The 13,208-nt window shown below is 44.9% G+C and overlaps 2 protein-coding genes across 2 annotated transcripts in view; both read left to right on the top strand.

Moving 5' to 3' along the window:
- The window catches only part of CCDC62 (coiled-coil domain containing 62), a 148,879-nt gene extending 146,180 nt beyond the window's left edge, over window positions 1-2,699 (top strand). Inside the window, exon 11 of the mRNA XM_063964567.1 lies at window positions 2,405-2,699. Within this exon, the coding sequence (XP_063820637.1) occupies window positions 2,405-2,440 (36 nt within the window). The 3' untranslated portion in view covers window positions 2,441-2,699. The remainder of the gene's footprint in view (window positions 1-2,404) is intronic.
- Window positions 2,700-11,488: 8,789 nt separating this feature from the next.
- Window positions 11,489-13,208, top strand: part of HIP1R (huntingtin interacting protein 1 related) — a 315,167-nt gene continuing 313,447 nt past the window's right edge. Inside the window, exon 1 of the mRNA XM_063964565.1 lies at window positions 11,489-11,565. Within this exon, the coding sequence (XP_063820635.1) occupies window positions 11,563-11,565 (3 nt within the window). The 5' untranslated portion in view covers window positions 11,489-11,562. The remainder of the gene's footprint in view (window positions 11,566-13,208) is intronic.

Here is a 13,208-nt window from a genome sequence, read left to right as displayed (position 1 = left end):
AGCACTGTTAATTTATGCATATTCTGTCTTTAGTCTCCAGACAAATTTCTGTGTTCAACCAATTGGATATTATTATTTTAGAACACATTAATGCTTTTAAAACACTATTTCATGAATTTGGTCATATTTAATAGTGTTAATTGAATGACTGAATACATTTTATTAACTAACATTTGCTTGGGGTTCTGAAAACTCGGCATGATTGATTTTGCATGATTGATTATTGCTGTACATGTAATATACTGTAGATGTACTTTTAAGTGATTTCTATCTATTGCATTTATTTTTGTAATTTAAAGTAACTCTTTTTTTGTAGCTGTTACCAGTCTTGCCTTTTCTGTGTTATTGTTTGTGTTTTCTATTGAGTATAGCGTTTCCCACCCAGGGAGTAATGGTGATTGGTACTTTCATTTTTCATTGTTTAGATTTCAGTTCATTAATTTCATGTTTTTCTTCTGTGGATCTTTGTGCCTGATACATTATTGTTTTATAAAGTTGCTCAGTAAACAAATTAGGAATATTTTTTTCTCATATTATAGCAAATGTCATGCATATTCTATACTAATTACGGTACAATAGGGGTGAATTAGTAGATTGTGATAGTCGGCGATAGGCTGATGGCGCTGTGGCTGGTACATTAGTTATAAAGCCAGTTTAAAGATTAGATATGGTATTATTGCTGGGTCACCTCTTTTCTTTTTTCCTGTGTTTTAGTCCACTGCTCTACAGTTAATTGAAAGTTAATGATTTACCATTTGATTTACACAGTAGCCATATTTTTTAAATGATCACAAGAAATAGAAACCACTGACATATTGCAGACAGTTATTTTTTTTTTAAATACATGTGAACGGATATGTTTTACACATTTGAAATCCAGTTATCTCATTAAGTCCATGTTGATACATTTTTTGGATTAAATAAAGTAGTTTTACTTGGGTTAGATACGTTTTGTGGGAAGTGCTCTTCCATTTCTATAGGAGTACTGCCGAGATCCCTTTTTATGGTCTGTTCTGCAATCCTCTTTTTAGTTGGGATCAGGAGACAAGAGGACTATGGGAATGCCTTCTTCTGAATTTACAGCAGGGTTTCCCAAATTCTGTACTCAAGGCACCCTAACAGTCCAGGTTTTAAGGATATCCATGCTTAAGCTTTGGTGACTTAATTAAACTGATTGAGTTACTATCTGTACACAAGCTTGTATAGTCTTAAAAGCTGGACTGTTAGGGTGACAGGCAGAGGCGTTCGCGGGGAGGGACGGGGGCTGCGGGTAGTGTTGCTGGAAATGGGGAGTGTGTTGCCCTCATTTTCTGGGAGTGGCAAGGCCAAGTACTGCGTCCTGAGACGCAGTTTCCTTGGCCTCGCAGCCTCCCTGCAACGGCAAGTCTGACTAAGCCTGCTGTCGCAGATGAACATCGTAACCTATGGCCAAGATGTTTATCACAGATGCGATCGCATCATAAATGCAGGAAGGAGGTGGTATGCACCTACTCCTGCATTTGCATTCCAAATTTTAAATTGACCGAATTAGGCCCAGAGTTTGGGGAAACCTGACTTACAGGGTAAGGTAACTGGCAACATTTGCAAGGTGCCAGTTCTCTCTGGTTCTGAACCCAAAATTTTAGATGGCAGTAACATTAAATGCAAGACCAGTCAGTTTTTGTAATTAATATTGCATTTAAATTTCAAGGTCAAACCCACAGAGAGTACATTTCTGCTTAGGTGCACAAAACAGAGGGACAGTCTGAGGAGGGTGAATGCTACAGATGGAGCCACGCTAATCGTGGCTCCATCTGTGGCGGGGCCCGCCGGCCTAGGTGTGCCTATCGCAGCGTCTGGGACCAGCGTGCGTGTGAGATGCGCACGCAGCACATTCACTGCAATGGGAGCGTCTCTGCACCTTTGCGATGGAGCCGCATCAGATGAGCGCGGCTCCATCTGTACAACCTTAGAAGATAATTCTAACGTTGAGGCCAAATACGTCCATAATTAAGTCCACAGTCTCGGCTATCAATAAATGATCCGAGTCTGATAGATGCAGTTGTGCACCTTTCCCGCATCTCTGGGGCACCATTTAGTGCTCCGCCTCCTTCCTTAAGTGGCATTCCTCTCTTCAGTCATAGTGAATTTCTTAACTATTCAGCAGAGATTAAGAAAAGTAGCTTTTCATTCTAAGATGTCTAAAAAAAATTATTGCTGGGAAATCTTTAAATCCTTCCCATGTCGCCAGCCTTACTTAGAATGGCTTTGATCAAGAAAAAAGTGCCTGTGATGCTGGACATGTCGATTTGATTATATATGCACTAGTGCACGTTGTTGTGTGCGATTTTTCCCTGCATGTTTGATGCTGTCTTTTTTCCTTGATTTTGTACCGATTTATATCTGTATTTTCTTCAATAAACAGATTACACAAAAAGAAAAAGAAAAAAGTGCTTCCTGATGTGATTAATGCAAGATTTCCCACCTGGTTTCCCCCAAGTCTAGATGCAATACCAGTGCTATCCATCCTGTTTTAAGCTTAGAAATAGAGGAGAATACAATAAAACTCAAACTATTCAGCTTCCAATACTTCCACCTGGATTATCATCTGCCTCTCTCCTACATGAATTCCAATTATGGTTTAAAACCATTATTTTAGAAACCAGGGGCTAAATGTTATAGCCTGTGAGCTGCCAGAGGTGCAGGACTTTCTGCTTGTCTGCCTGTATTTTTAAAGCGGCAGTAATTTACAAGGCAAAATCAACCTGGTTTCATCTTGTAAATAATTACCGCTTTAAAAATACGGGCAGACTCTCACAACACCCCACGCCTCCGGCAGCTCGCAGGCTATTACATTGATCCCCAGATGTCTACTAGTTCAAAGGACTTCAGCTACAACATATGTTCATTAGAGTTGTTGTCTGATAATTGCAGCAGCAATCACAGCCTACTGAAATGATAGTCTTGTGCTCTTCATCTTCTTCCAACAAATGTAAGTGTACTGTATTTCTTTAATGAGAACATAAAACAAGACCACTGCTCCATCGACCGGTACTCCTTGTCCATGACTACTGAAAATTTGAAAATTCTTTGAAGAGATGCTGGCATATCTCAAAACATGAGATCCAAGGGGAACAGAAGCAAAAAATCAGAGCAGTTTCCATGCATAAATACATCATGGACATTCTAGATCAAGAATAGAAGCAACCCAATGTACATGCTCCACCAGGCAAAACATAGTATCACAGCTTTTCATTTTCTAATGAGTATGCAGACTCAACAGATAAACAAGCCACCAGGTAAACAAAGAGAGTTGCATTGAGAACCAGTCAAGGCAGAATGGAACAATAGATGGTCAATAGGTAAATACATGTAGTTTAAAAATACCCCTCCTGGTTGTATATAGTGGTGTTACACCTCTTCCCCTTTGTATTTTCCGGTCTTTAGCTTAGTCAGGAAGGTAATGTATCTTATTTTGTGCTAAGATGCAGGGTTTTACCTTTACGTTATTTTTGGCCTCTGCTGCTGAAACGATGATGGTGTGACTAACCGTGAGATCCAGTGTACCTTAAGGAGCAGGTCTCGACAATAAAATCAAAACTCCATCAGCATGACCCAAGGAGGCTCCTGTGTACACGTGCACTCACGCCATTGTTATACTCCAAGGTCTGGCAGGGAATGTTTAATAGGAACCAGAACTAGTATTCAGAGTTCCACAATCTATTCATGTCCCTAACAAACAAGCTATTTCCAAATGGATAAGAGTCGTAAACACATAGACTTACAAGAAAATGGACATAAGTACCAGATCTACCTAGAGCACTGTACTCAAGTGGTGGTAACCTCTTGGGCGAAGAAGGCTCAATCCTGTGCAAGGCAGTAAACTGGATATATAACCACAAAGTTATCAGTTCATTATCACATATTTTATCTTCACACAACCACTTATATACACTTTTGATTTTGCAGTATATGTGGCATTGTATTTGGCTGAAACCCCACTATTCTGATTTTGCTTGGGTGCTGCCATGTAGTATTTGATGTGAAAATATCAGATTATACTCACCAATAATTTCTTTTTCTTCGTAATACTCCCTGGCAACCCAGTCTTCCCACTCGTGTTGTTTCAGACATTATAGTATCTTGCTTAAAGACAGCTTGGGAAGTCCTTAGAAGACCAAGGAAAATTTGCTTATTATTGTTGTGTATGTTATAGTTGTGCCATAATATATGTATGGTTGGGGTATGGGACTCAGGGTGGACAGTGTCTAGGTCGACACCTATTGCTCGACAGTGAATAGGTCGACATATAAATAGGTCAACATGGCCATTAGGTCGACATGATAAAAGGTTGACCTGAGTTTTTCATGGGTTTTTTTGTGTTGTTTTCTTCATAACGTGACCGGGAACCCCAGTTGGTGCACTGTGGCAAGGTGCCTCTCTACGCTCGGCACAGGTTACCATTCCCAATCGTAGTCCACGTGGAACGTAAAGTATGAAAAAGTAAAAAAATTAGTTTGAAAAACTCATGTCGACCTTTTTACATGTTGACCTAATGGTCATGTCGACCTACTTCTATTGTCGCCCTAATGTGTGTCGACTCAGAGTCCGGATACCGTATGATTGTATTCCATACTAACTTAGTAGTGCATGGCCTAGTTATGTAAGAATATTATTGAAGTTATGTTTTTTTATATGGCAGGAATTGTCTTCTCCAACAACTAAGCTGCAGCGTTTATTAATGGAGTCTCGTCAGATGGTGGCAGATCTTGAACAGGGCTCTCTGCTCTCTGTCCCCTACTGCAGCTCCAGCAAGCTAGTAAGTCACAAAGTAGTAATGGAGACGACTTAGGAAAATTTCTTTTTGGGTTGCTTTTAATGGTTGCAAAAAAAGACAAAAAAAAAGACCCCTAAGTAATATACTTTATGATACTTATATATTTTTTTATAATGCCAGGCCAAGTCTTTATTGTGTTACTAAGTTGTTACTTTTTTGCCCATTTCAGGCACTTTTAAAGAACGACTCCACTTTTATAGAACTATGCCTAAATGGCTTCCGTTTGCACTAAATTATCTATATTTCCTGCCCAGGTTGAATTGTGTTTCAGTTCTCATGGCTCCGCATATGTCATAATATCAATTTCACTGAATTTGAATGTGCCAGCTTGGACACTAATTATATCAGTATAATTTGCTTCTCATTCCAAAACCATGAGCATTAATATGGAGTTGGTCCTTCTTTTGCTGCTATAACAGCCTCCACTCTTGTGGGAAGGCTTTACACTACATTGTGGAACATGACTGCGGGATTAGCAATCATTCAACCACAAGCAATTAGTGAGGTTGGGCAATAAGTCCTGGCTCACAGTCAGTCTTACAATTAATTCTAAAGGTGTTCAGTTGGGTTGGGATCAGGGCTCTTTGTAGGCAAATAATGTTCTTCCACCGCAAACCCTGCTAATTCTTTTTTGACCTTGCTTTGATCGCACGTCCGTTGCCATGCTGCGACATAAGATACATTTGGGCTTGACGTTAAGATTGTCAAATTGGTATGCTTGCTTTTAATTGCATATTTGTTTTTAATTCTACACATGGAGAGTGTGTCTTTTTGGACAAATAATGCACTGTGGTATAAACAGGTATGGCTACTGTATTATTCCTGCTCACTACTACAGTGTTCTTTGAGTGTAGCAGAGCTAATGTCACGTATTGGTTTCTCTATCGAGGACTTCATGATTTTGTTTGTGCAAGTCACTTAAAACATAAGTCCAATCAATTGATTATAGAGAAGATATTATAGTGATCTGTTTTCTATATTACAATTTCTCTTATGTCCTAGAGGATGCTGGGGACTCCAAAAGGACCATGGGGTATAGACGGGATCCGCAGGAGACATGGGCACACTATAAGACTTTGAATGGGTGTGAACTGGCTCCTCCCTCTTTGCCCCTCCTCCGGACCTCAGTTAGATTCTGTGCCCAGAGAGACTGGACACACACTAGGGGAGCTCTCTTGAGTTTCTCTGAAAAGACTTTATGTTAGGTTTTTTATTTTCAGGGAGACCTGCTGGCTACAGGCTCCCTGCTTCGTGGGAGTGAGGGGAGAGAAGTCAGACCTACTTCTTCTGAGTTAAGGGCTCTGCTTCTTAGGCTACTGGACACCATTAGCTCCAGAGGGTTCGATCACTTGGTGCGCCTAGCTGCTTGTTCCCGGAGCCGTGCCGTCACCCCCCTCACAGAAGACAGAAGAAAGAAGCCAGTTGAGTATATAGAAGAAAGAAGACTTCAGTGACGGCAGAAGACTTCAGTAACGAGGTACAGCGCAGCGGTCGCGCTGCGCTCCATGCTCCCACACATACTTCCAACGGCACTTACAGGGCGCAGGGGGGGGGCGCCCTGGGCAGCATGTTACTGAGGCAAAAAACTGGCTAAAGAGATATATTATAAGTGCCTAGGCACTAAATATAAGCCCCCGCCAGTATAAATATTTAAAATTGAGCGGGACTACAGCGCGCCGAGGTGGGGGCATGGCTTAGCCCTCACAGCTTACCAGCACCATTTTCTCTCTTCACAGACTTGCAGAGACGCTGGCCCAGACCTACACTCTCCTGATCAAGTACAGGGAGCAAAACAGGTGGGGGGTGGGGGGGGGGGAGCACAGTAATTTGGTGCTATTATAACAGCGCACACATCATATATTATTTTTCAGTATTATATGGGCGCTGGGGTGTGAGCTGGTATACTCCCTCTGTGTTTCTCTAACAGGCTTCCCTGGGGGTCTGTCCCCTATAGCCAGTGTGTGTGTGTCGGTATGGTGTGTCGACATGTCTGAGGCTGAGTGCTCCTCCCCGGAGGAAGTTACTGGGGACACAGAGAAGTGACTTGGGAGTGACTCTGTCGGCACCGCCGACTGCTGATTGGGTGAATATGTTGAGTACATTGAATGCAAATGTGGCGTTATTGTCTAAAAAGCTGGATAAATCTGATTCTCAGACACACACGTGGAGAAAATCCATGGAGGCCTTGTCCCAGGAACAGGTCCCCTCAGGGTCACAAAAGCGTTCATTTACCCAAATAGCTGATACGGATATTGACACGGACTCTGACTCCAGTGTCGACTATAGTGAGGCCAGTTTACATCCAAAATTGGTTAAGAGTATTCAGTACATGATTGTGGCTATTAAAGATGTTTTACATATTTCTGAAGTGCCTGCTGTTCCTGATACAAGGGTTTGTTTGTATAAGGGAAAGACGCCTGAGGTGACGTTTCCCCCCTCTCATGAACTGAACGCTCTTTGTGAAAAGGCTTGGGAGTCGCCTGATAAAAGGTGGCAGATTCCCAAGAGAATTTTTATGGCATATCCGTTCCCCTCTGACGACAGGGAAAAGTTGGAGTCATCTCGCAATGTGGACAAAGATCTGTCACGGCTATTCAAGAAGGTGGTGCTTCCGTCTCCCGACACTGCTGCCCTCAAGGATCCTGTGGATCGTAAGCAGGAAATGACATTAAAGGCCATTTGTGTCACTACGGGTGCGCTACTCAGACCTGCCGTGGCGTCGGCATGGGTGAGTAGTGCTATTGCTAAGTGGGCTGATAATTTGGCATCTGACATGGATACCCTGGATAGGGATAACATTCTGTTGACTCTCGTTATATCAGGGACGCTGCAGCTTACCTAAAGGATGCGGCGAGAGATATTGGCCTCTTGGGATCAAGGGCCAATGCCATGGCAGTCTCGGCCAGGAGAGCGCTGTGGATTCATCAATGGAATGCTGATGCCGACTCCAAGAAAGCTATGGAAGCTCTCCCATATAAAGGTAGTGTCTTGTTTGGTGACGGCCTCGCTGACCTGGTGTCTACCGCTACAGCGGGTAAGTCATCTTTTCTTCCTTATGTTCCAGCACAACATAAAAAGGCACCCCATTATCAGATGCAGTCCTTTCGGCCAAATAAATACAAAAAAGAAAGAGGCTCGTCCTTCCTTGCTTCAAAAGGTAGAGGAAGGGGAAAAAGGTTGCCTGCTGTGTCAGGCTCCCAGGACCAAAAGTCCTCCCCGGCCTCTGCCAAGTCCACCGCATGACGCTGGGGCTCCCCTACGGGAGTCCGTGCTGGTGGGGGCGCGTCTCAGACACTTCAGTCAGGTCTGGTTTCACCTGGGCCTAGATCCTTGGGTGTTAGACATAGTATCCCAAGGGTACAAACTGGAGTTTCAGGAGGTGCCCCCCCCCACACACCAATTTTTCAAATCAGCCTTGCCAGTTTCTATCCCAGAAAGGGAAGTAGTGAGTGCTGCGATACAAAAGCTGTATCAACAGAGTGTCATTGTCCCGGTACCCCCATCCCAACGGGGAGAAGGGTTTTAGTCGAGCCTCTTTGTCGTACCAAAGCTGGACGGCTTGGTCAGACCGATCCTGAACCTAAAATCCCTCAATCTGTATTTGAAAACTTTCAAGTTCAAGATGGAATCTCTTCGAGCAGTGATCTTCAGTCTAGAAGGGGGGGATTTTATGGCGTCAGTCGACATAAAAGATGCCTACTTACACGTCCCGATATATACTCCACATCAAGCTTTCCTGAGATTTGCGGTGCAGGATTATCCTTACCAATTTCAGACGTTGCCGTTTGGGCTTTCCACGGCCCCGAGGGTCTTCACCAAAGTGATGGCGGAAATGATGGTACTCCTATGGAAACAAGGGGTCACAATTATCCCGTACTTGGACGATCTCCTGATAAAGGCGAGATCGAAGGAGCAGCTGCTAAGAAATGTGGAACTCTCCCTGACAGTTCTGCAACATCATGGTTGGATTCTAAATTTGCCAAAGTCTCAGTTGATTCCGACAACTCGGCTGCCTTTCTTGGGCATGATCCTGGACAGGGAACTGCAAAGAGTGTTTCTTCCAGCGGAAAAAGCTCTGGAAATCCAACGCATGGTCAAGGAGATTCTGAAACCGGCAAGAGTGTCGATTCATCAATGCACTCAAGTGATAGGGAAGATGGTTGCGGCTTACGAAGCCATTCCGTTTGGCAGGTTTCATGCCCGGGTGTTTCAGTGGGACCTGCTGGACAAATGGTCCGGGTCTCACCTGCACATGCACCGGAAAATAGGTCTATCTTCCAGGACCAGAATTTCTCTCCTGTGGTGGCTACAAAGTTATCACCTTCTAGAGGGACGCAGGTTCGGAATCCAGGATTGGGTCCTGCTGACCACGGATGCATGTCTCCGAGGTTGGGGAGCAGTCACACAAGGAAGAAGTTTCCAGGGAAAATGGTCAAGCCAGGAAACTTGTCTCCACATAAACGTTCTGGAGTTAAGAGCCATTAACAACGGCCTTCTTCGAGGTCTACCTGTCCTGATTCAGTCGGACAACGTAACAGCGGTAGCGCACGTAAACCGCCAGGGCGGAACAAAGAGCAGAGCTGCGATGGCTCCGCTGAGCGGAAAAGCACGTCAGCAGTCTTCCTTCCGGGCGTGGACAACTGGGAAGCAGACTTCCTCAGCAGACACGATCTCCATCCAGGAAAGTCGGCTCTTCATCAAGAGGTATTTGCAGAAGTGACAAGGCGTTGGGGAATTCCTCAAATAGACATGATGGCATCTCGCCTCAACAAGAAGCTTCCAAAGTATTGTTGCAGGTCAAGGGACCCCCAAGCCAGTGCAGTGGACGCCCTGGTAACTCTGTGGGTGTTTCAGTCGGTGTATGTGTTCCCTCCACTTCCTCTCATTCCAAAAGTGTTGAGGATCATAAGACGAACAATGGTTCCGGCAGTACTCGTCGTTCCAGATTGGCCACGGAGGGCCTGGTATCCGGATCTTCAGGAATTGCTCATAGAAGATCCTTGGCCACTTTCTCTCAGAGAGGACCTGTTACTGCAGGGGCCATGCGTATTTCAAGACTTACCGCAGCTGCGTTTGACAGCGTGGAGGTTGAAAGCCAAATCCTAGCTCGAAAGGGTATTCCCGGGGGAAGTCATCCCCACTCTCCTTAAGGCTAGAAAAGAGGTCACGCCGAAACATTATCAACGTATTTGGAGAAAATATGTGTCTTGGTGTGAAGCCAAGAAAGCTCCTGCGGAAGAGTTTCAGCTGGGTCGTTTCCTCCATTTTTTGCAGGCAGGCGTGGATGCAGGCCTGAAATTGGGTTCCATCAAAGTGCAGATTTCGGCTTTACCTATTTTCTTTCAAAAAGAATTGGCCGCCCTTCCTAAAGTTCAGACTTTCGTGAAGGGAGTGCTGCATATCCATCCTCCGTTTGTGCCACCCGTGGCACCGTGGGATCTTGACGTGGTGTTGCAGTTTCTTATGTCTCACTGGTTTGAACCTTTGCGAAAGGTTGAGTTGAAATTTCTCACTTGGAAAGTGGTCATGCTTTTGGCCTTGGCGTCCGCCAGACGGGTGTCGGAATTAGCGGCTTTGTCTCACAAGAGCCCATATTTGATTTTCCATGTGGATAGAGCGGAATTGAGGACTCGTCAACAATTTCTGCCGAAGGTGGTTTCTTCGTTTCACATAAATCAACCTATTGTGGTGCCTGTGGCTATGGATGCCGTGGCGGTGCCAAAATCTCTCGATGTCGTAAGGGCTTTGAAAATTTATGTCGCCAGAACGGCTCTTGTTAGGAAAACGGAGGCTCTGTTTGTCCTGTATGCTTCCAACAAGATTGGAAATCCTGCTTCCAAGCAAACTATTGCACGCTGGATTTGTAATACGATTCAGCACGCTCATTCTACAGCTGGATTGCCGTTGTCAGTGAAGGCCCATTCTACCAGGAAGGTGGGCTTATCTTGGGCGGCTGCCCGAGGGGTCTCGGCACTTCAACTTTGCCGAGCAGCTACGTGGTCGTGTTCAAACACTTTTGCTAAGTTCTACAAGTTTGATACCCTGGCTGATGAGGACCTCATGTTTGCTCAATCGGTGCTGCAGAGTCGTCCGCACTCTCCCGCCCGGTCTGGAGCTTTGGTATAGACCCCATGGTCCTTTTGGAGTCCCCAGCATCCTCTAGGACGTAAGAGAAAATAGGATTTTAATACCTACCGGTAAATCCTTTTCTCCTAGTCCGTAGAGGATGCTGGGCGCCCATCCCAGTGCGGACGTTACTTGCAGTTGTATTGTTAGTTGTTGTTTTCAGTTACACGAAGGTTGAGTATCGGTTATGTTCAGCTTGTTGCTGTTTTTCGTTCATACTGTTATCTGGTGTTCCTGGTACTCCAGTTGTACGGTGTGTTGTGGTGTGAGCTGGTATGTATCTCACCCTTAGTTTAACAAAAATCCTTTTCCTCGAAATGTCCGTCTCCCTGGGCACAGTTCCTATAACTGAGGTCTGGAGGAGGGGCATGGAGGGAGGAGCCAGTTCACACCCATTCAAAGTCTTATAGTGTGCCCATGTCTCCTGCGGATCCCGTCTATACCCCATGGTCCTTTTGCAGTCCCCAGCATCCTCTACGGACTAGGAGAAAAGGATTTACCGGTAGGTATTAAAATCCTATTTTTTTTTTTATTCTATAGAACACAACCGCAAGCTCCACGGAAACCAATATGCAACAACTAGAGAACATGCATGGACAAAAAGAGAATTTGGACAGCTCATGGTAACATTTTGGTGCACATCATAGGTTTATATAAAATGTTTATAAAAATATAAACTATATAACAGATTGAGTCTCCCATATCCAAAATTCAAATAATTTTGAGTGCAACTGACATAGTGACACCTTTTCTTTCAGATGGTACAGTGTACACCACATTTGTTTTATTCACAAATTATTAAAAATATTATATACAATTGTTTATAAGGTAAGCATGAAACATAAATGCATTCAGTGTTCGTGCTCAGGACCATCTTAACATATTGAATCACTTGGTAGCTGCCCAGGGGCCCACAATTCTAGGGGCATTTGTGCTGGGCTGTTGCCTTCGTAGCTTCTTGGGAGGCAGGTAGTGAATGCTGCATGGGAGCTCTACTTGTAAATTACACACAGTCAGAGCGGCCTAGCAGCATTCTATACCTGTCTCCTAGGCTGCAGCCAGACAATTACATTTCTCTGACGTCCTAGTGGATGCTGGGTACTCCGTAAGGACCATGGGGTATAGACGGGCTCCGCAGGAGACTGGGCACTCTTAAAAGAAAGATTAGGTACTATATCTGGTGTGCACTGGCTCCTCCCTCTGTGCCCCTCCTCCAGACCTCAGTTAGTATCTGTGCCCGGCCAGAGTTGGATGCACCCTAGGGGCTCTCCTGAGCTTCCTAGAAAAGAAAGTATTTGTTAGGTTTTTTATTTTCAGTGAGATCTGCTGGCAACAGACTCACTGCTACGTGGGACTGAGGGGAGAGAAGCGAACCTACCTGCTTGCAGCTAGCTTGGGCTTCTAAGGCTACTGGACACCATTAGCTCCAGAGGGATCGAACACAGGCCCAGTCCTCGGTCGTCCGGTCCCGGAGCCGCGCCGCCGTCCCCCTTGCAGAGCCAGAAGAACGAAGATAAGTTGAAAATCGGCGGCTGAAGACTCCGGTCTTCATTAAGGTAGCGCACAACACTGCAGCTGTGCACCATTGCTCCCTTAGCACACCACAAACTCCGGTCACTGATGGGTGCAGGGCGCTGGGGGGGGGTGCCCTGGGCAGCAATTAGATTACCTTACTTGGCGAAAAGCACATAATACAGTCTGATAAACTGTATATGTGCATTAACCCCCGCCATTAAAGTACATAAAAGGACAGAAGCCCGCCGCTTCGGGGCCGGGCCTTCTTCCTCAGCACACCGGCGCCATTTTCTCTTCACAGCTCAGCTGGAAGGAAGCTCCCCAGGCTCTCCCCGGCAGTATCCTGGTACACAAAGGGTAAAAAAGAGAGGGGGGGCACATAAATTTAGGCGCAAAACTGTGTATATAAGCTGACATGAGTATACTGGGTCCTAGAGACAAAAGCTATGTCGATTTCTGCTTGACGTGTCCTGTAGAATATACATTGGACAGATGATGCCGACTTAAGAGGCATATGGAAGGCTGAGGATTGTGTGGAGAAAGGTTCTCGGGCCTGGTCTCCACAGTTATAGCTGGTAATTCTGATATTTTGCCTTATATTCCTGCACATCCTAGGAAAGCACGACATTATTAAATGCAGCTTTTTGAATAAAGAAACAAGAAAGTCTGAGGTGCGTCCTTTCTTGTCAGAGCCGGGGGCAGAGGAAAGAAGCTGTACAACACAGCTAGTCCCCAGGAACAGAAGTCCTCC

Source organism: Pseudophryne corroboree, chromosome 1 (genome assembly GCF_028390025.1).
Source record: "Pseudophryne corroboree isolate aPseCor3 chromosome 1, aPseCor3.hap2, whole genome shotgun sequence".
Classification (NCBI taxonomy): domain Eukaryota; kingdom Metazoa; phylum Chordata; class Amphibia; order Anura; family Myobatrachidae; genus Pseudophryne; species Pseudophryne corroboree.
The sequence above is the reverse complement of the archived record's forward strand: the minus strand, read 5'-3'. Positions and strand labels throughout refer to the sequence as shown.